Here is a 26,166-nt window from a genome sequence, read left to right on the forward strand (position 1 = left end):
GAAACAAAGCTGGTGTTTCAAAGCATCTTGGGAGCTGTATTTTTCTCATCTTTTGGTTTTATCTGTTTAAGGAAACAAAAGTAATTTTCAAACAAATTGAAGGAGGGATAATAAGTTCTGAGTGAGCAGGAGGGCCACTGGCAATGACAGCTGGATGCAGTCTCAGTGATCCTGATTTGGCTTTAACATTGATATTTTGGGAGAATGGATGATTGCAAAAAAGGCAGCATCTAAAGGCAATGCATCACGCTGACAAGCTTGCAAAGATTGCCAAAAGTACCAGCCAGCGCATGGAATAGATTTAAGTAGCATGGTACTGTCGAATTTTTTTGGGGGGTCACAGAAAGATTTAATCCATGTCAAGAAAATGTGTTCTGGCAGCATTTCCGTGTATCAAATGTGTCAATGCTAAATTCTGGCCCGGTGCGCTTTCTACAGCCCAAGTCTTTCTTAAAACCTGAGTACAATATCCAGGGGTATTTAATGTAATATGATGATATTTGATTTCTATTAACTCAGTGAGGAGTTTCCAGGGAATTAATACTTAACATTTCGAATATGTGGTATGACTTCACCAAGCAGTTTGCAGGACAGGAGTTACTCTTCAAAACTGTAAATGACCAATTCAAATACTTCAACATTAAATGCTTCATGAGTTTATTGAAATATTTAGGCTCTGTTAGTAGGACTCTTGGCATGTGAAAGTACACCAAGGGGTTTCTTTTTTTGCCTTCCCCCAGCCTCTTTAAAATGCTTACCTGAAAAGAAGCTGTTATTTTTCTGCAACATGAGAAGCTGACCCTGCTCTGAAGACAAACTCACACCCAGTGAAGTGAGAGTGTAGTGCTCATTACCTGCTAACTGCAGGAGCACCTCAGGCAGCCAAAGCCTCCTCCAGTCTTTTGCAGTCACCCGTGCCTGGCCAGCCTGCTATTTTACATGCATTTGGCACCAGTATAACTGCAAAATAGTCAACCTGCTCCCAGATTGCTGCCTTTATCCACTTTTCACTGTGATGTGGTCACAAAGCACAACAGTCCATTGTCTGAAGTTGCCAGTTCAGATGACTTTTGTTTGGTTGGGTTTTTTGTTTTGTTTTTGTTTGGTTGGTGGTTGTGGTTGGTTGGTTTGGGGTTTTTGTTGTTGTTTTTTGTTGGGTTTTTTGGTGGGTTTTTGTTGTGTTTGCTTTTTCTAAAGCCAGCTGAAGATTTGCTTTACTGTGCTGCGGGACTGAGAGATGATAAAGAACTTAAAAGTTGCGCAGGGGAGATAACAGCAAAAGTCAGTTTAAAATTACCGTGCAATTGGCATATTTTGGCATATAGCTGCTAAGTAAATTTTTTCTCTTGAACTGTTTTGTATTTTATTAAAAGCCTAGAACATTCTGATTTAAAAACATTTTTTGCTGGAAGTCATTTGCAGTTTTATCTCCCTAGCAGCTATTGCCCTTATCAATGCTTTGATATTTAGGCACTTGTCGAATACAAACTGCAGTTCTACTTTCCTTTTTGTGCAGCATCTGATCAGCACAAACACTCAAACTGAAAACCGGGCTTCACTGATGTTGCAGAAGGAAGAGTCCCAGCTGGATTCGCATGCTGGAGAGTGCGAACTGCAGCTGTTTGAGGAGAATTTGCAAGTGCCAGGTAAGAACCCGGCCTCCCTGCCAGCATGGAGGGAAAAGAGATGCAAAAGATGAGGGTCACAGCCATCTGTCCCCTTGCCCCCAGAGCTGCCCTGATCTGTCTGTGGGGAACATAAAGCGGGGTTGGGACCGAAGCCTTCCCCTCTGCATCGGGTGCCAGTCGGGACATGCTCACACTGCTGACCACTTGGATTCGGGTGCCTTGAGGGATGGGTCCTTTGAGGCAAGGCATCCCAAATTGCTGCTTTGCTTCCTTTTTGGTGCTTAAGTGCAAAGGGGTTGAATCCAAGTCTTCTGGAAGCATCCCAGCTCCTGTTTTGGAGAACAGAGTGAATGGGGAGAGGGATGCAAGTAAGCTGTTTTTAGTGAAACCCCTCAATTTAGAGTAAACTCCATGCGTAGGCGCTAGAACAGAGCCCAGGAAAAAATGTCTGCTGGGTACATTCCCAGTTCATTGATCTGAGTCACTTTCTCCAGCACAGTAAAAGAATTGAATTCCTAAATGGACATTTCAGCACCTGTTCCTCACACAAACCTGAGTTCTGCCACTGGCTTCAATCAGGCTCCTTTCCTCCACCATGTATAGAAACGTAAAAGATAAAATTCTAGAAGGGATTTACAAGAACATTAAAAAAAGTTGGTGCAGAACCACAGCACCGCTGTGGGCTGCTGCTGATACTGTTGTGGGTTAGTCGTCATACTCGCTGCATGCGACTGAAGGAATCCCTCGCTACCACACGAGCTAAAGCAGCATGAGACACTTATTCTATTACGTTAACACTTGCAAGTTCTGTGCTAGTTCAGCCACTGCCCCACATTCCGGACTTAAGAAATTAATGGGCAAGCCAGAAATAACTGTTCATCATTGTAGTATATATAGTAGGTATGATTGTGTGTCTTTTTCCTACCTTCAGAAGTCAAGTAATGGGATTAGAACAGGAAGAGAGAAGTGACATGCATCATAGGTAAACAACAGTCATCAATCTCTTCCTGTAGAAGCATTAAAAAAAAGTACAGGCAGTCTAATAGGCTCTGGGTTTCCCCATAATCACCCAGAACTTCAAATTTCCCTTTCTGAATGTAAGTGGTTAGTACTAGAAACTTTTAATAAGCATAGTGGAAGAGGCAGATAAACTGTGATAGACTACTGCACCTAAGAATTTCTCTCTTAGAAAGAAAAGATAAATGATAGTGGAAATGTACGTGGTGAACCCTTTAACACTTTAGAATTATTTTTGAATATTTAGTTTTCATAGTAAGCACACCAAGTTATAAAGCACACAAAGTCCTTAACTTGCAAAACAGTTTTATTTCACACTTATACAAAATTAATAGACATTTTAAAACGCTTACTGTACTACAGGTTACATCTACTGCCACTGACTGTGTTAACAGGGGACTTCACAGATGTCTTGAGTTTTCCAGGGTCCTACACAATCCCTGCTCTCCCCCAGGTTTGAGCCCACTTCTGTGCAGGTTAGAGAGGCTCTATTTAGAGAGCGCTGTTCAGAGTGCAACACTTGGAGGACTTGGGCAGCATGTGCCAGGTCCACGTCTGCACGCTGAGAACAAGATGGGTGAATGAGCACTTCTCCTTTCACTGCTGAAACGAATTCTCCCCCTGCTGGGCCCTTACAGCCTGAAGAGCCACAGCAGCTGTAATGAAGAGCTAATCCAGGAGCTGGCCCTTCCTTTCTTGTGCAAACATTGTCCATGCTGTGAAGCAGCAGAAGCTGTCTGAAGAGAGATCTTCACAGCTACTGGTGAAATACTGTTCTTTCCCTCCTCTTCCCCTTGAGCCCTCCTGCCACTTTCCTACCTACTTGCCGTTTCACAGTGAGCAGAAACAAACTCTCAGTCAGGCACGTTATTAGAGGGAGATGTAATTTAGGATGATACCATTTCCCTGCAGTTTTGAAGCTGATTGTCTAATCCAAACCAAAGGAAAAACCCTCCTGCCAGAACCACATCATCAGATGTCATGTTGTGTGGCACTGCTGTGTTACCATAACATAGAAGGAAATGTGGCTCTCCAGTAACTCCTACACTGACAATGTACGTAAGAAATATTTTTTTTAAATGAAGGTACTCCTAAAAAAAACCCAACAAACCAAACCTGTGATGTCTGAAATGAATTTGGGCTGCATGGTTCTAAATATATTCAGTGTTTCACAGATGTGAGCTATTTTTTCACTTCAGATGCGAGTCCTCCCTGCAACTTGACTTGAAATACCAAAGAGAAATTTACCCTAGCATGCAACACTGAGCTTTTAGGTGCCTTAAATCCTGGCATGTGTAACAGCAGCTCTGTAATGTCTTGGGAGTACAAACAATGGTGCAAGATGTTGACTGGTTATACAATAAACTGTGATAATCCAAGCGGGTTACATTCAAGTAAACCAGGTTTCAGACAATCAGATAAACAAAAGAACATCTAGTGATGGCACACAGCTCCGAATGAAGAACCAAATCTGGTTAGCTGCATTTGCTTCCCACTAGGGCCAAAAACTTGTCATGGGAAAACTGTGTTTTGTACAGAAATAAATACAGATATGCAATTGGGTTTAGAGTCTTTCAAGAAAATAAACAAAAGGACACAAATACCAAGAGATAACCTAAAAGCCTAAAAGGAATAAAAATACTGTGCTTGTACCTTCATTTTGTAGTCTTAGGAAAGTCACAATTGGCCCTTCCCAGAAGCAGGGGGAATTTGAACATCTCAAGTGAAATGTCTTTTAGATAAATAGTTGAAACAGCAGTTTTTGTCCAAAACAGCAATCAATGAAATTGTCAACGGGGAGGGGAAGGGACGGGATCCTGCCTTGCAGGTTCAGTTCATCCTTCCTTTTCACTTCTGCAATACCTCGTTTTAATGGTTCTGGGTACTGAAGCCCCCCCTTCCTCAATTAACTTTGCTGAAAAAGAAGAATGAACCAAAAATCCGTCCTTTCAGACTTTCTTTATGTAGCAGAACATATGCAGGAGGCACAAGCCCAGTTTTTAAGTCTTTTCCAGGTTATCTTTTGGAGTAGCTGTATAGCAAGGCAACAAATATTAATATAAGCTGGTTTTCTTCATAATTCTCAAAAATTCTTGCTCACTTACTTCTCCATCTCCATCTCGATCAGCTTCATCAATCATTTCCTACAAAATACATTGTATATTTGGTCAGGCACTGGACTCTAAACACGAGATCTTCCATTCATTAAAACAAAACAGAAGCACATAGTATGAAAACATAACTGTGTATTTGATTCCTCATATTTCTGACCTTTTGGCCCTTTTTCTATAGGCATAAATTTCTACCCACTCCTTAGGAGCTACAGGATTGGTCTGTGCCTCTTACGAAACCTCTGGCAAATGAGAATTTACCTGAAGCTCTTCATCTGTTAAATTTTCTCCCAGCTCCTTGGCAACCCTTTTCAAGTTTTTGAATGAAATTTTTCCTGTCCCATCGTCATCAAATAATCTGAAAGCTTTCAAGATTTCTTCTTTTGAATCCTTTTCACTCTAAAACAAAACACATATTAATTATAAAATACCCACCACCAGGATATTCCTTTACAGTATTTTTTTATGCTGTCACAAGAATTTCTGTTAAGAATTTGTACCATTTTTTGCGTCATCATGGCCAAGAAGTCTTCAAAGTCAATGGTGCCACTTCCTTCTTTGTCAATATCTGCTATCATTTTCTTAATTTCTTCCTTCTTTGGCTCAAAGCCTAAAGCACGCATTGCAACCTGTGCCAAAAACCAACTCTGTTAGAAGGCCACCAGAATTACAGTGATAGCAGCTGCACTAAAGCTTAATTTCCTCGTCCAAAACTGTAATAGTAACTCACTGCAATGAGAATATCTTGATATCTCTTACCTGCCTGTTTCATCTTTACAAATAGTAATAATGTAGGTTTAATATTCTTAAGACTCAGATGTATTTTCACTTTAGGCCCATATGAAACATGGGTATATTTCTGAAACCAAGAGAAACTTACTGTGTCTGAATTAGGCAAAGGTTACAATCTACATTTCTGAACTACAGATTTATTTTCAACATAGGATTATCAAATGGGGAATTCACAACAGGTTGGAGACGAGCGATGTGATCTCTCTCCATTTGAAATTTAGGGCAGAATTACATGTAGTTAACTTTACACAACCCAGTACACAAAGACAGAAGAAATCCATGTGCACAGCTTTTGGCACCTTTGGCTCCTGACAATGCTCTGTAAGTCGCAGCCTCAGCAAATCAAAGACTGACTGCTGTGCTAGTGAGGAGAAGAAAAGCAAACCTGAGCCTCACAGAGCACAAGCAAAGTGTCACCATCAAAACAGTTGTCATGTAGATTGTTGTGCAAATGCTTAATATTAACATTGTTCTAAAACCAGGCTCTAGCATTTCAGTGGCCTAGAACAATGATTTTGCTGAGTGTTTATTAGTAATTTCACACTCCTGGTGCGCCAGCTGATTACAGCGTATTTAATTCAGAGACTGAAGTTTCAAGAACACATAACTAGAGGAAGATTTGAACTGTGAACATTCATTCTTTCTATATGCGCTAGTGGAAATCAATAGTTAATATTAGGCAGATTTTTTTTTACTTAACACTTGTCTACTGGAAAGTGCTAACTCACCAGAAATTTAAGATTTAACTGAAGTGCATTTGTGTGTTTTCTGACCAATTTCTTATGATGGGACAACTGAAAATGTTCCACTTTGTCTTTCAGAAGGGAAAGCTTTCTATTGTAAAATACCTACATTTTAAGATTAATTTTGAAGAAGAAAAATAGAGCATTAAATGGTTGATGCTAAAAATGTTTTGGTCCATTTTAAGAAGTATATTTTAACATGTCTAATCTGCGTTCAGAGAACACACTCTCCTTAATCAATCGTAACTACTTCCAGATAAATCCTGAGATAAGCCACAGGCTTAGGTAATTCACTCTTTTAAGTAAATACGCAGAAATTGAGGCAGATTGTGTGTATGTGAGAAACCACGGTCAAGGAGATAATTAAGATAAAAAATTCAGGCTTTAAAAAAAAAATCATATCAGTAAAATATAGGGAGAAAACGGAGAATAATCTTCCTCTTGTACTACTGCGTGTATGCACAGGTGTGCACACACACACTACCTGTTTTGTTACTAAAGGGCAACTTGGATCTGTTATTTCTTGATGGTAATTTTTGGATCAAGTGTATGAAAATAATGTTGTATCTTTTCTGAATGTGTGCAAAATCTCTGTTTTATTTCTGAGACAAGGAAAAAAACTTACATTCTGACATTCATTCTAAACCAGCAGAAGTCCACTTCCCAGAAACAATGAGCTCAGCCAGTCATGAAAGCTGAAGTGTGGACGGTGTCTACGTAAACAGAGGAACTGTTTGGTTCCTCTAATGCTCAGATATTCAGAGCTATGTGACCTGCTATCCATGTATTAGAGAGGCTTGTCTGCTCTGACGTGTTATATGCAGAGCTTTCTCAGGTTAACCATGTGGTACACCCCAGATTCATTTGTGACAGCAAGCCATTACTCTTGTTCATATTTCAAAACTATTTTAAAATAGGGCTGGAAAACAGAAAACCAGCTTAAATTTTGAGACCAAAGCTATTTCCATCCAAGAAAAAAAGTTTGAAAACCTTCAGTTCTTTTACATCAATGCTTCCAGATCCATCAGTATCAAACAAATCAAAAGCTTCTCTGATCTCCTGCTTTTGCTCTTCTGTAAGTTCCGGTTTCAAGCCGCTTTTCTTCCTCTGGGCTGTACTTAAGCCAGGTTTTCTATAGTTGGATGCCTAAAGAAAGTGATGGAGAGAAACAATAAGAAATAGCCTACTCTCAAGAAAATTCAAAACACAATTGAATTATAAATAACAACAGTAAAGCTGTAGCAGAAGTGAGACAGGTTTTTTGTTGCAAGTGGTAGACACTGGGTCTCTATCCACATTTTCTGACGTTATTCTAGAAAGAAAACAAGCTGAGGACTTTGTTACTGGGGAATAAGCATCTCGGCTTCATGTTTTAAACAGAAATACCATCAGTTGAAGGAGCGATACCAGAAGAACAGGCAGGCAGTCTGGAAATGAACACTTCACTGAGGTGACTAAGACCCTCTGCACCTCCTCCTGGTGGCTTTGTTTAGTCAGGAGTTGTTTCACGTGGAAAATGTCAAATAAATCATCCTCACAGCTAAAAAGGCTGGTTATATAGGGTCTTTTCTGTACAGGAGACTCCATTTCAGCCACTCCTCAAAGTCAGCAATGAATTGAGATGTGTGAGAGCATCTTCTCTGTTGGAGCAAAGCGTAAAGGGCGGTGTGTAGCTCCAGCCTGCTTGTCCACCAGCTAGCTGTGGTGCGAGGTAACAGCAAGCCGTATTACCAGTGAGATCAGCACAAAACCTGTCCCACATGGAGAACTAAGCTGCTTGCGCTGAGCTTGTGCATTATTATCCAGGACACTTCAGTGACCTTTCCTGCTTCTGGTGTAAGCGTACAGAGTGGTTTCCCCACCCCCTGCCAGTAAGCAGGAAAGATGTTTTTCTCGAGTATAGGTTTTCTAAACCAGCAGCAGATTTTAGTCCTCCGGTCTTGAATCTGTGCAGATTCATGGAAGCCCAGCTTTAACTGGCTGGGGTTAAAAAAAGTAAATGCAAAAGAAAGGAATTCGTTTTCTGGCTGTTGCTGAGCAATCTCTTACCTCTGCTGAATAGATAAACATTCCTGCCTGGGTTCTCTCTTTGAAATACCCAATCTGTTAACACAGAAGACTTCTTTTTGTTGTATTTGGAAATGAAATTTCATTTTTTAACATGATTTGTCCTTCCCAAGTTGGATTGCAAACCAATTTGCCAGGAACACCTCTTTTCTCTGCTGTTAACCCAGGTATCAGATTTTTACTACATTCCACTCCGAGAGAAACCCCTGAGATGCTTTCCCGGCTATAAAGAAAAAAATATGCACTACCTGAACCTCTTTTCTTGCTGCAGGCATATACACCTACAAATCTAGCAACAAATTTGAAGGTCCTGAGTAGCAGTGTGTGCATCGATTCCCCTTCGTTTATTTCAAAACTGAGTTGTGCAAATCCATTTTATGTTCCAGGGTCTCCCCGGCCAGTGCCGCCCGCATGTGCTGCAGGGGAGGGAGAAGCGGAGCAGGGCAGGTACCCAGCCTCTGGCTGACCCCGCCCCGCGAAAGCAGGTGACATGTTTCGCGATTCTCGGTGTTTTATCGGGGGTGTATTTCATAGTGCCGAGTTTTTTGGGGGAGGCCTTTCCCTTTTTTGGCCCGAGCGCCGACTTCCGCCTGTGCGACGAAACCGGGCGGCACTGCCGGCAAACCGCGCAACAGGCGGCCCGTTCCCCACAGCCCGTCGCGCCCCAGGGCTGCCTGCCCCAGGCCGGGGATGGGCAGAGGGCTCCGGGCCCCTGGGCAAGCCGAGCCCGCGGCCGCAAGCGGGAAGGCGCGGAGGGACGCATGCGGGAGGCTGCTGCAGCCGTTCGGCGGCGAGGGGCAGAGGGGCCCGCGGTGGGGGAAGGGGCGCTCACCATCCGGCCGCGCTGCAGGGACACAGCTCCGGTTCGGCGCTGCCCGCTCGGCCCCGCCGCACGCAACGGAACGCGCCGCCCAATGGGCGAGCAGGACGCGCCGGAGGAGCCGCCCACCTCCGCGGCGCGGGCCAATGGTACCCGGCGGGCTCGTGACGTCAGCGAGAGCGCGGCGGCCGCTCCGCCCGCCGGGTGCACCAACTAAGCGGCGGTGTCCTGGCAACGGCGCGCGGCGCGGGCGGCAGCCGTTGGTGGCGCGCGCCCGTCCCGCCTCACTTCAGCGCGGACCCGGGCGCGGAGCAAAGCGCAGCCGCACCGGTGAGAAACCGGCAGCCGCCTGCTGTGGAGACAGAGAGGGGCCTGGGCCGGCCCTCCGGCCGACAAGAAGCGGCCGGGCCGCCGCCAGGCCCGGGCAGGGCGACTCCGGGGTGCTTACCCCCTGCTGGGGTCCCTGCGCTTCCCCCGTGTGTGCCGGCCGGTTTCTGCTGCCACGCTGCTTCACGAGCGGCGTTTGGCCTCAGCTACAGCCGTTTAGGAAGCTCTTTCTCTCCACACATAGGTAGGTTTTAGGTAGCTCAAGTAAGTCGTGACAGTTACCTGAACACTTAGTGGTTTAGTTGTAAGCAGAGCATTTTCTACCTGTTTCTCATTCACCGTGTACCAATGCTGGTGCAAGAGAACGTGTGTGCATGCATGAGAGACTTTTTTTTTTTGGCCAACATTTTGCAAAAATACATTAATTTGGAAATTGAGCTAAAATTTTGTTATTCAGCCCTCATGCTTGAGGTGCTGTAAGACAACGTAAGTCATAAGTTTTTGGTGTACCTCTGGTATCTTAGAGTTCGCTTGAGACAGCTAAAACCCATGCGCGTAAACATAAACTGAACCTAAGGTCAAGTTTTATTTTGCTTGCAGAGACAGATGATGAGGTGGGCAGCAATAGGTCAGCATGCAAATTAACTCAGCAGAAGCCATCCGTAGGTAATGTCTCATGAGTGTGAGACTTTCACTAACAGTTTTGTTTGTTCATTTATTCTCCAGGATGCCTCCTCTTTGCTGACCTCACTTGTGTTTGACTCTGAAATGTAATTCCATTTGACTCTTACCTTTTCCACCTCAGACTGGATAGAAAAAGAGGTAAGAGGTCAGGGAATGGGGGGATGAAAAGTTGAATTTTGGGTCTGTTCTATATTGGTTCTGCTAGCATAGGACAGTGTGATGTTCTGGCCAGAATAACATGCATTAAACAAAAAGAGGGGGAAAAGTTTCACAAAATCGTAAATCACACATGCCAGAGGTTGTGCAAGCAATGAAATAAAAACATTCTTTCCTGTAAGTGCATGGCCTGCCTTCATTCGGTTTTGCAGCCAAGCCCTGGGTCCATTTGATTCAGGTTTATGTGTCTGCAGAGGTACAGGCTGGTGCCCAAAATGAAGCTACAGTTTCAAAGTACAAGTTTAAGCGGAAAGGAAGGGGCACATTTTTTTAACTTAAATCTCTGAGAAAATTTTAGTTAAACAACTTGTATTTGGCTGTGCTGAGGTTTGTTGAAAATGCATTAACTTGATATAAGGTGCTGTAGTACCACTAATTAATCTGTTTCATAACCAGTCTTGGTTTCACATGCATTGAAATAAAAACACCATTCCAATGTGACAGTAGCTCATACTGCTGAGCTGAACCCGCGTTCGGGACTGACTGGGTAGTAAGAAGTTCACTGTACTGCCAAATGGAAACCCCTTTCCTAGCAATCCTTCCACAGTTGTCTCCCATCCAAACAGCAGCATGACCTTCTGCCCAGAACTATGTGCTGAGGACCTAGATAGCGAGAGAGCATTACCTGGCCTTTCAGCATCACCAGCTTAGCTCTTTCCTAAATTTTATTAAGAGAATCATGAATTGGTTATTTGTTCATTCTATCCAAATGAGCAAGGTGAGAAGGGGCCATTACTAGTAGAGAACTGCTTGAATTCAGAAAAAGTGATGTCAAAAAACCACTGCCTTAGTAAATGCTTAAGAGAAATCAGATGGAATGAGTTTTTAGGGGAGTGGTGGAAACATGTTTCGTATTGGATTCCATGATACAATGGTTATTACTTAATAATTTCTTTTGTTTGTTTGTTTCAAAACAAACTACCTGTGATACTAAGCTAAGGATTCCAATTAAGAAAAAAGAAGCTTTTTTACTGTCGTTACTGGAAGTACTGATACAGATACAGAGTATGGCTAGACTGTTATTGCAAGAGATTGCCAAGAAAAATTTCCAGAAAAAAACCTTAAGCAGGTTGCATGGAGGTTTTCAGATGCACACTCCCAGTACCCTTTTAAAGCCAAACGTACCTGCTTATCTGAAAAAGTGCTTTTTTGTTGTTGTTGTTAATTGCAGGTAACTATAGACTAAAATGATTTATTGGTTAATTATTCTTTTGGTACTTCAAGATGTATCTAGTAATGAAAGGAAAATTCTAGGCTGGACTGGAACTTTAGGTCTTTTAGGGTATAAGGTTATTTCTGACTGCCTGCTCTGCTTTTTAAATTCACACTTTGTATTTGTTTGAGATAATATTCAGATGGACACTCATTGAGTGAGGTGGGAAAGAGTTTTTTGGATTTGGGATAGCTATGCAAAGGAACCTGTAGGATGATGAAATAAATCATTTGTATCTGAGCATAAAATGTATATGAGTTAACGCTGCTTAATTCTTGGTGTGTATATTTTTCATTAAAAAAAAAGGGGGAAAAAAAGAAAAGAAGCTTTAGTTTAATCCGTGTGGTCTGCCACAGGAGTGTGGTGTGGAAGGGCTTTAAAGGGAAAGAAGATTTATTTTTGGCATGTTAAAACTGACTATTAGATCAAAACTTTAAAGTCTTGGCAGTTTGTTCTTTTTCATGCACATTTAATGAAGTATTGATGCATGTTAAATGGCATAAATAGAAGTGGAATAAAATAAGTTTGAGCATGTTTTTCCAGTTTTTAAGGTTAAAGTCAACAGCATAACTATTGGTACCAACACGGATCCGTACAGAGCACTTTGGCTTGCACAGAATTGTCCAGTCTGCTCTAAGTAAGGCAAATAACTGCATCTATGTCTCATAATAAGTGGGTAGAATGAAGAACTGTTTTGCACAGAGTGCCTCATAGGAGTGCTATGATCAGTGTTAGACTGTTAATTTAATTTTTGGCTGCTGTGTGCTCTGGAGTGCTGTGAGCTTGGGGCAGTAAGTTTGTGTTCTGTTCACAGGTCCTGCCTGCTGCCAATGGCTTTCAAGGACGTGAATGCAAGAAGACATATTGGACTTCAGCAGCTTTCATCCTTAGCGGCAGCTGGAAGAACGTTGTTGGGGCCAATTAAATCATGTAAATTCATTGTAGATGAAAGCACCAACCAAAGCACGTTGATTTGTTCTGCTGTTCGACTGATGGAAAGTTTGGATTTAACTAGTGCTGCCGGACAGCTTCTTAATGAAACCATTCAGGCACAAAACAAGGAATTTAAGACTGGGATGAGTACCCTGTTGTTTCTTGTTGGTGCGTGGAGCAACGCTGTGCTGGAATGCCTCCAGCAGAATGTTCCTGTTTCAGCAATAGTATCTGTGATGTCAGAGGGGTTGAACTCTTGCTGCGAGAAAGTCCAGTGCCTTCAAATGTCAGTACATGATGTGAATAAAGAGCTGTGTTCTAGCAGAGTTAGGCCACATGCCTTTAAAAGCAAAACTTGCCAAATTGGATGTGACAGTCTTCTAAATCCTCAGATTTTCCTAGATTTTCAGAAAGAAATTTCTGCACCAGAAGAAATAGTTCCAATAAATACTTGTTCCCATCAAGATGAGGACTGTAATTATGACAAGCACCTTTTTTCACCTTTGGTCGGCTTTGGTTCAATAGTTCCCCGTGTCAAACCAGCAGGTGACAAAAGTATGTCTCTGATTGCTGGAAGTGGTGTTATTGCATCTAGCTGCAACAAAAAAAAGTTAACACATAGCAGATACTTCAGCACTCTAGGAAAAAGCCATTTTTCAAGTCAGCAACGTGATTTTCAGGGATATCTGTCAGGACAATCAGCAGAGCCATGTGAATGTTATGGTTTAGGGCACCTGGCAATGGCTCTGAGCTATGGAAATCAGACTAGCATGAAACTGCTACAAAGCATTGTTGCATATCAACAAGAGAGAGCAGAACGGCATGGCTCTTCCCAGTTTAATATTGCAGAAGTGGTGACATGCTGTTTACTGGGCCTGCCTGAAAGCTATTCTTGTGTTTCCCCAGGCTTTGTCACCCTAGTATCACCAGAACAAGCCACAGTTATCAAATACTTTGAAGACAAACCCCTTCGGATCCTGCTAATGGATGGTGACCTAACTGAACAATATCGTCACTTAGGTTTTAGTAGACCATGTAATGTAAGGACCATACTGGAGCATCCCGGCCTACAGGAAGACAGAGCAGGAGACTTGTGGCTGAGGAATATGTTAGATATTCTAACAAGCTTTGAAGTAAACTTGGTTTTGGTCAAAGGAAATGTGTGTGAAAACTTACTGGAAGGATGCATAGCAAACAGTATATTGGTAATTGGTTCTGTGGCTCGGGATGTGTTGTGTGCTTTTCGGGAGGTCACTGGTGCCCAGCCAGTGACATACCTCACTCAGCTGAAGGCTTCTTGCCTGGGGAGCGGGGCCCAGGTGGAGCTGTGGAAGGCCAGCGATGGGCGTGCAATGGACCTGGGTGAGCTTGTGCCAGTCAGGGTAAAAGTGCAAGGAATTTCCCTGCTCACAGCTGTGCTTACCAGTACTGTAGCTTCAAAGATGCAGCTCATAGAAGACCAATTCTGGACTTTTGTGTATCGACTCCATCATGCTTTAAACGATGGGAAAGTTTTCCTTGGTGGTGGTGCAGTGGAGCTCTTATGCCTTAGTCACATTCAGATGCTTGGAGATGAGCCTTTACAACCAGCAAATAAAAATGCTGTGAGAGACTTTCACAACCCTTGGCTGGCACCATCTGTGTCAGAGTATAAATCAGTTGTCCTCCAAGCGTTAGCAAGGGGCTGGAAGCAGTATCTTTCGGTGGTTATGTGTAACGCTGCAAAAGCTGCGTCAGAGTTGGAAGCATGTACGTCAATTGAACATCACCTCCAAAAAGCAGCTGACTGTGGCTCTCCCTCAGCATATATATTGAAGGAGTTTAGAAGAGGTGACCTGTTCAGGACTGGTTCTAGTCCCTTCACTGACCACGCCGAGGTTTTAAAGGTTTATGATAATGTTACAGCCAAGACAGAGGCGTGGCGGAGAGCTCTAGACTTGGTGCTACTAGTGCTTCAAACAGATGCTGAAATTATCACAGGTCCCAAAAGGAATCAGTTATTGAACTCACATGGATCAAGTGAATTCATGTTTTTATAGGAGTTGCAAGCTTTATGTAGAAGTCCATGAGTCAGTGGGTGGAAGAAGTCCAGGTACAATCTGCATTTCTTCATAGTTTACAAAGCAAACATTTAGATGTGATTATGACTTTAGAGCGTAACAGAGGAAATCATTATGTGAAACACTCACAAGGCAGAAATAATTCCTTATTTCTAGAAGCAGGAGTTAGATAACAAACAAAAATCGCTTGTGGGCTTAGCTCTAACCTCAGCTCTAACCTCAGTGTTTCTGACTAATGATAGTGTTTGTACGGATGGATTAATCAGTCAAATTGACTTCTCTTACCTTATTTAGCAGAGCAGATGTGCTGGGGTTTTTTTGTTTGTCTTGTTTTTGTTTTGGTTTGGTTTTGTTTTTGTTTGTTTGTTTTTTTCTTTTAATTATAATGAGGAACACTGAGCAGGTGGGTACATATTGAATCTGTTTGGAGAAAAGTTTGATACCTTGGATGTGCTTATATACTGAACATGTGCTGTCTGTATAAGGTATTTGGACTTGTGTTCTCTAAATTATTCTTATTGAATGTATTTTAATGGCTTTTACTTATAAAGTATACTCGGCATACTTAAATGAAAGAATATATATAACATAATTTTTAATTAATGTTGCTCTTAATTTCTGTACATTGCAAATGTAAGAGTTAAACTTGGAATAATTTGAGTGTTACATTTTATGCTAAGAGATTGTATTAGTAGATTCTATTTTTGCATGTTTATATGGGCCAAATATCTCCTATTTTCAAATATATACTGTTTGGAATTTCTCTTGACATAAATTCAGGCTGAATCCTCCTTTTTGGTATTATAGAATGGAAGTATCTCTACACAAAGTTGTATTTTACATCATGATTGGGGGTTTTAGGTTATTTCCTTTAGGCTCTTTCAGTTATCCTTGCAGAGAGGAAAATGTTTTAGCTGAAAACAAATCTATCATGATGATTGAAGCAAAGCACTTTTACTGTGTTTCAGAACTTAAATTTTGAAGGCAGAGCCCCAGAAAATGGGCACTTTGTTGCAAGAAAGAGGTGTGTAACTATGATGATGTTTTTTTCTGAAATTGGCATTCTGAATCACGCTTAATGTGAAATGTCTCACCAGTCCAGTGAAAACAGAATGGAAAAAGAATGGAAATGGTGATACTAAAGCAGACTCTTGCTTTTAGGAACCTTCTAATTAAAACACTAATGGCTGGCAGTTAAACACTTACTCCTTGAGATTGCTGGTGCTGGTGGCAGACTCCTGTGGTGAAAGCTAAGAACTGGGGTGCACTAAAGAGCATTTTCTGAGTCCTGATTCAGTGAAAAGGCAGACAGAAAATGAGTGGTTATTTTATTGTTAGAGCCTACACTTTTACTTATTTACTATTTCAAGTAGGTGTTTTTTTCTTCTGGACTTATTTCCTTGCGGTATCTCCCACTGCAGAAGACATCTCGGAGAAGACCCATCAGCTGCCTTAAGCCCCAATAAACACTGGCAGTCCCCCACTTGACTTATACTGAGCCTTAACACAGTTTTCTGTGTCCTGCTGGAGTCACTCCTTCCTCCTGGGAAGGCCCGTCCCCTCTGCCTGCACGTTTCACAGCTCCGAATTCTGGAGGGCTGGAGTTAATGAAAAGGACAGACAGTTCCTCAGATGTCTCCCCTGTGGTGCCAGCACTTGGGTATTATTTCCCATTGTAATTGACAGTAGATATTTGACAGCATTTGATATTTTTCTACCTCCCTTCATTTTCTCCTTTTTTTTTTTGCTTCTTTTAATGTCTTAATCCATATAACACATAACTCCATAACCTACACCACATCCTGCTAAAAATAGCCCTTTTTGAGACTTGTTTAAAGGTTATGGATCTCTGTAATTGGGAGTTCCCCAGAGAGATGGGATAGTCTGTTCATGGTCTAAATTAACCTTAAGCCTGAGATGAAATTTGGATCCTTAGAAACATCTTTCGAGTGAACTGACAAGACGCCCTATCTTCATTTTTATGATGAAGAGAATCCATCTATATGTATTTTATCCTGGAGCTTTCTTCTATGCTAATATATATATTGTATCAAATCCAGATTTTTATAGAGCTGTTTACCCAAGTGGTCCTCACTATGTGAATAACTGTTATATTCAGTATATAAGGAAAATAAAGACACAGATAATGAACTACCTGAATGGAGGTTGTAGAATGGAGGGCATTGGTTTCTTTTTCCAGGTAACAAGCAGTAGGACAAGAGGAAATGGCCTCAAGTTGTGCCAGGGGAGGTTTAGATTGGATATTAGGAAAGATTTCTTCACTGAATGAGTTGTCAGGCAGTGGAACAGGCTGCCCAGGGAAGTGGTTGAGTCACCATCCCTGGAGGCATTTAAAAGATATGTAGATGTGGCACTCAGGGACATGACTTAGTGGTGGAATTGGCAGTGTTATGTTAATGGTTGGACTCATCTTAAGGGTCTTTTCCAGCCTAAATGATTCTTTGATACTCAGTTCATCCTCAAAGGTGTTTTAGATGCATATAGATATATGTGCATGTGTATTAAAGTAACGTTACACAATATATTTTCAAAGGTTGCATTCAGAGCTCTCATTGCTGAATTTCATATTTTTATTTTAGTATTCTACTTGCATGTAACTGGAAAGCTCTTAAGGAGGTTAAGGGAGCACATTCACAGCAGCTGCCCTTTAGAAATAAGAGAGGAAAACCCTTCTGTGTGCAGAAAACTATGCTCATAGTATTTGGCCATGTCTGATCTGAAACTGTAAATATTTTGGTTTTCTAACAAAGTCCAGAATTCAGTGGGTTTTGGCTAAATCTCATCGATAGTACAGTGTTTTATAATTTTAATTTGAAACAGCAGTTCCTAGCAGCATAGCGATCTAGTTATATTAAAATTTTGATCATCCTGCAATTATATTTTCATTATTAATCAATTGGCAATTGATGTTTAACTGCTTGGCCGCACTTGGTGTACACTTAGTACACTTGGTGTACTAAGATGTGAGAGAGAGAGTTTGGTAGATCAAAAGAGGCAAAAGGAGCTAGTGGGTGTTAGGTGAGAAAGAAATGGAAACATAGCATATAAATAAATATAAACAACCTCTGCTGCTTTGCAAGTGTTTGCAGCTCATTTTTGGCTTTATACTGTTTTTCTTGAACCTCCTGTACTGAGCATTGCATCATCCCTGTTCCCAAGAAAAGATCCAGTTGTACTTTATTTGAATAATAGAGTTAAGTGGATTATGGAAAAAGTGCATACACAAGTTGTGTTGAGGTGGTCCAAATGTCTATTTATAGGGCTCTTAGACACTGAGAGCTGACGCACCAAATGTTCAACAAATCCAGAATGATGTAATTTTTCCAATCAGGATTTTAAAAAGCATATAATGATATATTTAAATATTGTGATGCACAGGTTTTCTAAGAAGCTGTCATGTTTTGATTATTTAATACTTGTTTTTCTACAGGCCAATGAAATGGAAAATTTTATAAACTGGCTAGATATTGTATCCTGGATTACTTCAAATTATCTCTTTGATATTCATAGACAGTTAACATGCATGGTGTCCTCAAGTCATCCTCCTTCTTCAGCATGAAATACAATATACATGTGTGGCTTCCTCAGCTTCAGACCTCTTTGCCCCACTGAATGAGGTCCTGTGCATGTCTGCCGTGGCTCTCGGCGCAGGGAACGATTTCAACAACTGCCATGGGTGACTTCAGCTTCTCCTGGGCAGAAGCTCCTCTGAGGGTACACAAAGGCTGTTTGTATACAGTATGATGTGATGGAAGAACTAAGCTTTTATATTTGACATGCCTGGGAAATGGCAGAGATTTTAGGGAAGGGATTGTCCCACGGAGTAGGTAGCGTCTCAGTCCCTGCTGAAACCCTGCCCTAGTCAGGTGCCTCGTTTCTCCCTTGCATCCCCATATCATCATTCCCTGATGACTCCTCCTTCTGTTTAGGGCTGATGGCTTTTTATTTAACATTTATCTTTGTAAGGCAAACTTTTTAGGCCTCTCTGTTCCTGCATGATTTCCTGAAATGTAGCAGAGGTCTTAATCATAGCAACAAGACCCTTGTCCCAGGCTGGGCTAGCTTAGAGGGCACAACCTGCTTGCAAATTCTGGTCCCATAAGGACTGATAGCCTGATGATCAATGGTTGTTAAGAGGCATTTGATAGTTTGCCTGCTACCAGGAATGCTGAAAAAAATTAGCTAGGAAATGTAGGAGGCAATGGTCCCTGGGCAGGTCATGAAATAACTGTGGGAGACTGGAGGCTGTGGCAGCTAAGGTAGTTATGGACCAGCAAAGGCTCAAGCAGAAAACCTGAGCTCACAAGAGAGCTGGGAGTTGAAACTGTTTATTTGTTCTGACCTCACTGTGATATCTCAGGCTGGGACTGTTGAAGAGGTGGGGAGGTCATTTGCTTTTATTTGAGAGGCTAGAGAAAGGATCTAATTTATGAGAAGTGTTATGGAGTGATGAGATTTTCAGCTCTGCTTACAAGGACAAGGTAGACACAAGTTATCTCATCAGTTGAAGCAGGGCTGAAGTGGAAGGTGCATCTCTGCTGTGGGGTGAGGTGTCCTGTCAAGGGAGACAGGAGCAGACTACCAATAAATCGAAGCTTCCCGCTGCGGTTCTTGTGCTGCTTTGGATAGAGAAAACCAAGCATAGGCCTGGATGGGGAACAGATAAGGTGTTACCCCTAGCATCATGTTTATGCTGAGGTATTTTGAGACATGTCAGCTGCGGCTTCTGAGGCTGTAGCAGAGATTAGCAACAGGAAGGCTAACAATGGAGATTGCGTGTACACATGTGCAAGTTAAATAGCCTCCTGATCTTTAAGAGAAGGGTGCCTATGCTGAATCTGAGTTAACTCAAGGTTTAAGTGTTTGTCACCTTTGCTCTGTCACTTCCTATATATACCTTTACTTTCTAATAGAAATAGAGCTTCACTAAAATGAAATTTTACTTGTGTGTAACAGTTGGCATAACCACGGGTACTTTTAAGTAGGAATGTGCTATAGAGCCCTAGCTAGCAAGAAACTGGTGAGGTGTGTTTTCACTGCACTGGTGATGAAATTGCTTTCCTAGCTGTATTCCTCTAGAATTTATGGTGCAAGTAGCATATTGGGTTACCAGAAGGAGGTTTGCTCTGTGTGTTTAAAAGGCCAATTTTCTGGAGTTATGGTAAATGCTGTCTGGCTCACCAGACACTGGAAAGTCTGTCAGCTTTTCTTGTGTTTTGTTTCAGTATTTGAGGAAAATCTTCATTGTCCTAGTGCAAAGATGTTAGCTTAAATCTCAAAGGCAGAAGGAAGCATTGATTACAGGGTTTTCCCCAAGGCTTATGTCTACTCTAAGTGATTCATTAACATCAGCAGATTTATTAGTTTCTTTGCCTTGGTACGGCACAGTGAGTAATGAAAGTGCAAAGGGAGAACTGGGACGGGCTGTGTCTCAGATCAGTTCTGCTATGGCTCCCTCTATTCCCTTTGGACCTTCTCTCCAAATTCTCCTGTGGAAAAACTGGATTAAGAATAAATCATGTGTATGCAAATATTTTGAGGGGGGAAGTGTGCAACTGGTACTGACAGCAGGCCAAATGTGCCGCTGGGGCAGGCAGCAGCCTGGCGGGCGTCAGCCTGCTGCCCCAGCCATCCCGCCTGGGAGTTGTGCCACCCCGGCTGCCCTGCCCTTTTCCTGCCCAGGCAGGAGAGCCAGGTAGTGGGGAGCTGGGTATCTTTGTAGATAACGTTGCTCCGAGAACTAATGTCTACAGAGATTGTTTCAGTGCAGCTGAGGGGAGAGGGAGAACAGGTCAGGCACGTGCACAAACTAGAGACTGGTTTTGATCCTGAATGGTGGAAGGAAGAAAAGAACACACTGCTCCATCTATTTTCGCTACGTATCTGTTTAATCCCGTAGTAATATCTATTTCTTTAGACGTTTGAAGACACCCCAGTGGTTTCTTTAGCTGCATGTCACTGATACGTTGCTGTGAGCACTGCGATCCAGTTTGTTGCATGTTCTTGAGAACTTAACTTTTACTGTTGTTTCAATTTTGAAAACTGTGGTTAGCATTTGTAGCTGTCCATTGTGTGTAAGTTGTGCAAGTTCTGGACTGTCTATTCCACAATGCCCAGCAGAGTTGGAACCATGCTATGTGCATCACAGTAAGCCTTGAGAACATAACCTGAGCTGAAAACTTTTGCAAGTACTTCTGCAAATCCTTACAAATACTTGCAAAGTTTGCAGATGAAGGAGAGACTAGACAGGAGTGTGTAATCAGAGGAAACAATGTCTGAGGTGCAACTGCATTTCTGTTCCCCTGCAAGCACTCCCTTTCCAGGCACGGAGCATGCGTTTCAAGATTTAGCAGAGGAACAAAAATGAAGTTAATATAGTCACATGTCTGCAGTGTTTAGTACTTTAGTGGCTTCCGAAAAGCCACTTGTTCTTAGCACTAAGTTTCTAGCTTTTGCTGGCTGAAGACATTGTCAGTGCAAAGCTTCCTGCAGACTGACCGATGTGATCTCTATGGGCCAAGTGTTGACCACAGCGTTCAACATCTTTCTTGCATTTAATGCCTTTGACCTGAAAGCACTGAATCCCCACAGAGGACATGACAGGGGACATCCTGAGTAGCCATGAAGAGGGACGGTACAAAACCCCTTGATGGTTGAGCAAGCCATGCAGAAGAGTGATCACTGATTCATTAGTGCATGGATTTACAGACAGAAACCCTGCAGAGCAGTCGCTGAAATGGGGAGAGCACAGAAAACATGTCCAGACTTCAGTGCCAGCTGCCGTGGTTGGTGACAGTGCCTTCCTTGTCCCATGCAGTTCAGGGAGGCACAGGGGCAGTTTAGGGAGAAGGTGCTTCCCTGAGTGTAGCTGAAAAAACAGTTCCCCAGCTTCTACCACCACATCACTCCCATGGCTCCTGGGGAGTGGCTTCGTGTCACATTTAATCCAACCTCAAGTTCCCCAGCACCATCCCCAGCAGACGTGTTCTCATGATAGACATGTTTGGGAGGTATCCCTGTGTGCTTTTCAGAGGGGAGGAAAGAAAGGCTGGGCAGTAATCAGGCGCAGATGCTGAAAGAGCAAATGAGAATCCGGGGAAACCAAGTGGGGAAAGCCTGTATTTGGTTTCCCTGCCTGGCAGAGATTCCAAACACAAGTAAAATTCTGTTTACATGGAAAGAAATTCTTTCCTTGAGGACCAAGTGCTATTCCAAACAATAGGATTATTTTTTTAATTATTGCAAGAGTATAAAAGACAGCATGCAGTTTTTATTTAGAAGTAATGGGAAGGTTGGTCCCTGACTGTCTTTTATGTCAGCTCAAATCAGTAGGCTGGGGTTTAGTGCTATTCGCAACTTTTGTCCACTGTGTTGTTAGACCAAATATTTAACCAATGTTGCAGATTTGGAGAGATGACTAAAAATAACACAGTTTGCAAACTGATTTATTTCCAAGGTGTAATCTGAGTCACTGCTTTCACTGACTAAACTTTAAAACAAAACCAAACCTAAAGCACCCCCCCTCCAATTTGTTAGTACTGGAGAGACAAAATAACTCCAGAGGAGTTGTATAAAATACATTTTATTTATCTACATATATATACACACACACATTGTAGAGCAGAATAGACATAGTTTCTCTGCTAGCAACACTAACCTGTAGTCCAATCATACAATCCTGAGCTAGGGCAGTTAATCAGTTCAATTCTTGTTTATATCAAAGAAAACTATCAGAACATCTCCTTTTTCAGAATAACTACCTATTATCAGTAAATCCTAATTTTGTCCAAGAACAACCTTTTACAAAAAGAACACCTCCAGTAAATTGAAAGCAATTATTTCTTGTTTTGGGTATTAATGCCTTTATTTTATTTGCTGCTCCATGCAGTTCTGTCTGTGGGTTGTAGCACAAAGATACGCATATACCATGCATGTACTGTTTTAGGGGAAGCGTTCGTAAGTGCAATTACGTATGTATAATTCCATATCAGCATAATGCCTTTGATTCCCTAGAGTAATGAAAATTAGATTACTACACCTGCAATATATAGATACGGTGATTAGATCAGTTTAATTATCTGGCAAAGTCTTCCTGATGTAACAGTATTCCAATTCCTTGCGTATGCCCTGCTCAAGGCAAGGGGTAATCAGTGTTCAGTACCCCACTTCTTACTGCCCTTAGCCTCTTAGTTTATGTGAGCACTGTTTAAATAACCAGCCCAAGTATATTATTTCAAGTTGTTCAAGGATACTTGTTTTCTGGAGCTGTTTAGCTGTGACAGTATACTGATGGCTGCCAGAAGCCAGGAAACTCAGATGTAATTGGCAGTAAGAGGACTTCACTGGAAAAGAAGCCCAAATATTTCTTTGTTATCTGAAGTACCAGGCAATTAATTTTAAAAATGGTTTTATGTGTGACCCTGGCTATGCAGTTATTCTAGCCTGTATTTTTGAAGTATTTGACATCTCACATCAGTGCTGTAAATAAGCTCAAGAGCATTGCCAAATGTCAGATCAGTAATTACTGTATATGGAGTTGCTGAAGAAAGGCTTTCCAAAATACAGGGGCTAATTTAAAAGTTTGTGACTTCTGTGTGTGCCCAGAGGGGCTGCCTTTATTAATTGTGTTCACGTATATGTAAAACAGAACTTTAGACTGCCATACGATATGATGCTTGGAATTTAACATGTGCCCATGGTGTGAAGAGGCATCATACTAATATGTTCTATTCTCTGTCCTTCCTCAAATGCTCATGTCCATCTTCCTCAGCTAACAAGTTAAAATAGGACTTGTTAGGAATTGGATATTTTTAAAAGGCCAATCAAGCTGTTTTCTTTCTGTTTTATGTGTTGCTATGAGCCACTACCACAAATTCAGTTCTTGAATGAGAATTTATGATTGCTTTTGCTGATGTGCATGTGTGACAAGATGTTACTTCACTGATATGTTATTCTCGGGAGACTGGAGGGGAAGGAAGAATCATGCTTTGGTTGTGAATTAATACAGGAACCAATCCCTTTTTCATTAAAAACATCGGTCAAGTTTCCATTGCTTTGGGGAGTTGAAATGCTTGGTCCCTAAGAAACAGATTATTGCAAAAACATGAGCGTCTTTCCTCACTCTCCTGCATACTCGAAAAGGGTTTATTTCTGATCATTTCTCAGTGGAAAGAAATGTATAGTTAAGGACCGCTGATGCTGACGAGGAGTGCAACCTTCATTAAAAGGCGGTCTTTCTCAGATAACATCTAATAAGTTCTAATAGCAATAGAATACTTAATGATGACCTGGAAAAAATTTACTTCAGAGATGCAGTAGGCTGAGCCATCCTTTCCACTGAAGTATTTCATGAGGATTAAAAGCCCAGTATCCCTAGTAGTTAAAAGATGTTTCTTGCAGGGAATGTCACTTAGGAAGAACAGTCAGCTTTGAAATAGTCATATCCAACTCTATCAATCTGTTTCTTAACTGCAAACTCTGTAGAGAAGAAACTCTTTATTCTGCTCATATAGTGCTTAACAAAATGAGGCCTTGGATAACCAATAGCAGTCAGAATAATTTTAGTAATGAATGAATGTTTGATGTCATTTAAGATTTGTCTTCTTGAAAGGCATTTCCTTGATTTGCAAACCTGATAAAGCTGGTTGACTTTGTCTAGAAGCCTCCTGCCTTGCTTGGCCATACAGAATTCCCACAAGTCTGGACTCCCCAGTGATAATATCTAGGACAGAGTACTTTTTGGAGAGTAGTAGTGAACCTTGCCTCTGAACACAGTAGCTCTTTCTTAGAATATGGAATGAAAATTAAACCACAGCAGTTATAGTGTGCCAAACAGAGCTACTAGTAGTCATACAACATACAGTGCAAACTCAGTAGAGCAGAACGGTTCCTCTACGTACATATTGACATACTGGCAGGATGGAATGAATGTCTTCTTTTTAAATACTCTGGAAATGAAATGAGACTGTGCTATATGTGTGAGGTTTGTGTTTTGAGTTTAACAAATTCTTTTTAATATCTCTTGTAAATAATTCCTTATAATCTGCAGTCACTTACTTTACATGTGGCCCCTTTATTTATGGCTTTAATATTAATCTCCAGTGTTGGATCTCTATTTATTTGGCTTGGTCTGACAAAAGAGTAAGAAGTTGTCCCTTGTCATGTTTCCTGTATTGCTGATGTGACACAGTACTGGGTCAGGCATTTTTTATAGCAATGGATTCAATATCGCAAGCAGAAAATTAACTGACCTTATTGCTGCAGGTTTGAGGAAAATCCTTGCCTCTTCTGTTTTTTTTTTCCTGTTTGGTTTTGTTCTTTTTTTTTTTTTTAAGTGGAAACTGAAATTGCTTTTTTAGAAATAATCTCCCATCTCTGTCTGGCTCTTCCCTTGCTCTGTTTACTCTGGAGTCCCCAAAATTAGCAAGAGTAATGTTCTAGTTTGCAGTGCAGTAGGAAAGAATAACTTGACTTTTTAAAATGTAATAAACAGTGCAAGACCTGGAACAAGTACAAAACCTTCAGACAAGGTGAAAGCCCCCAGAAGAATACCTCTATTCAAAATGTCTGTGGATGTCTGCAAATACTGCCAGGAGCTTAAGTCTTGTCCTTTTCCTTTCCAAACATGTGTATTAGGCTTTTCTTTAAAAATACATACTCCATCCTTGAACTCTCCCGTGCTTCTAGTCAAAGAAGGTAGTATTGACTTTAAACTAGTTGATTCATACATAAAATAAAATGTGTGAGACATTATTTTGATCTTGGTTGTTTCTCTCTTGTGATATTTGATGAAAAACAGTCTTCTTGAAAAACAGCAAATGTTTCTAGCTATTGGAGGTTTTTACCGTGGGCTGTAAAAATAAAGTACTCTTAATTATGCTTCCAATAGGTTCATACACTATTTTGCTTCCCTTGTTTACAACTTCATTGCTTTCAGCAGGAATTCTAAATAGATGAAAACCTACCTGCTTTACTTTAAATATTTGTCTGAAAAAAACCCACATTTCCTGAGGAGAAAATACACTAGAAGTTACCTGGCTTGACATCTCAGGAATTCTACTGGGTTTAAATCCATTTCTGACTTAACTGATCCAGCTTTGTTTAAGATGTCACCTCTAAGACTGTCATCTCCCATGTATGTAGCTGTTATAAACTTTTTTTTTATAAACCCATGTTGCTTTGCTGATTACTGTTCTTAAAGAGACAAGCACAGTAAATCGGCTAAATTTACCTTTAGCCTGTTTCTCTTCTTTGACTGCACTTTATTTCTTCATCGTGTGTTTTGTTTTAAATGGAACTAATTATGATCTTCCCTTCTCTTGTTATTTGCACAGCAAAATATCTGTTTTACAGACAGATCAAAAATATTTTATTTGTATAGGATGCTCAGCTACAGACTTATCTTTCCGTAATGCCTGTGGGTTAAATTAATATACATAAACCCCTCATATAACACAGTCTGTTCTGTATTTATGTCTCTGAATGTACGTGAGGTGACTTCCATCAAATGCTTAGCAGATCATAGTAATTTCTTC

At 41.3% G+C, this 26,166-nt stretch overlaps 2 protein-coding genes across 3 annotated transcripts; one reads left to right on the forward strand and one right to left on the reverse strand.

Moving 5' to 3' along the window:
* The first annotated feature begins 1,586 nt into the window (after window positions 1-1,586).
* Window positions 1,587-15,381, forward strand: BBS12 (Bardet-Biedl syndrome 12). 2 transcript variants are annotated; one of them, XM_082050676.1, is made up of 3 exons: window positions 1,587-1,646; window positions 10,232-10,327; window positions 12,433-15,381. In XM_082050676.1, exon 3 carries the CDS (start codon window positions 12,449-12,451, stop codon window positions 14,588-14,590), a length of 2,142 nt encoding a protein of 713 aa, XP_081906802.1. In that variant the 5' UTR covers window positions 1,587-1,646; window positions 10,232-10,327; window positions 12,433-12,448; the 3' UTR covers window positions 14,591-15,381. The 2 variants fall into 2 exon arrangements, with proteins under 2 accessions (XP_081906802.1, XP_081906801.1); XM_082050675.1 differs by lacking the exon at window positions 1,587-1,646 and adding an exon at window positions 9,466-9,749.
* LOC309438815 (uncharacterized protein) lies at window positions 2,935-9,260 on the reverse strand. The gene is made up of 5 exons (XM_082050678.1): window positions 9,191-9,260; window positions 7,282-7,437; window positions 5,257-5,385; window positions 5,018-5,155; window positions 2,935-4,789 (listed from the first exon to the last, which is right to left on the reverse strand). The coding sequence occupies exons 1-5, from the start codon at window positions 9,191-9,193 to the stop codon at window positions 4,700-4,702; spliced, it is 516 nt and encodes a 171-aa protein (XP_081906804.1). The 5' UTR covers window positions 9,194-9,260; the 3' UTR covers window positions 2,935-4,699.
* Window positions 15,382-26,166: the final 10,785 nt, after the last annotated feature.

The sequence above is a fragment of the Streptopelia decaocto genome, assembly GCF_964273445.1.
Source record: "Streptopelia decaocto genome assembly, chromosome: 4".
NCBI classification, from domain to species: Eukaryota; Metazoa; Chordata; class Aves; order Columbiformes; family Columbidae; genus Streptopelia; species Streptopelia decaocto.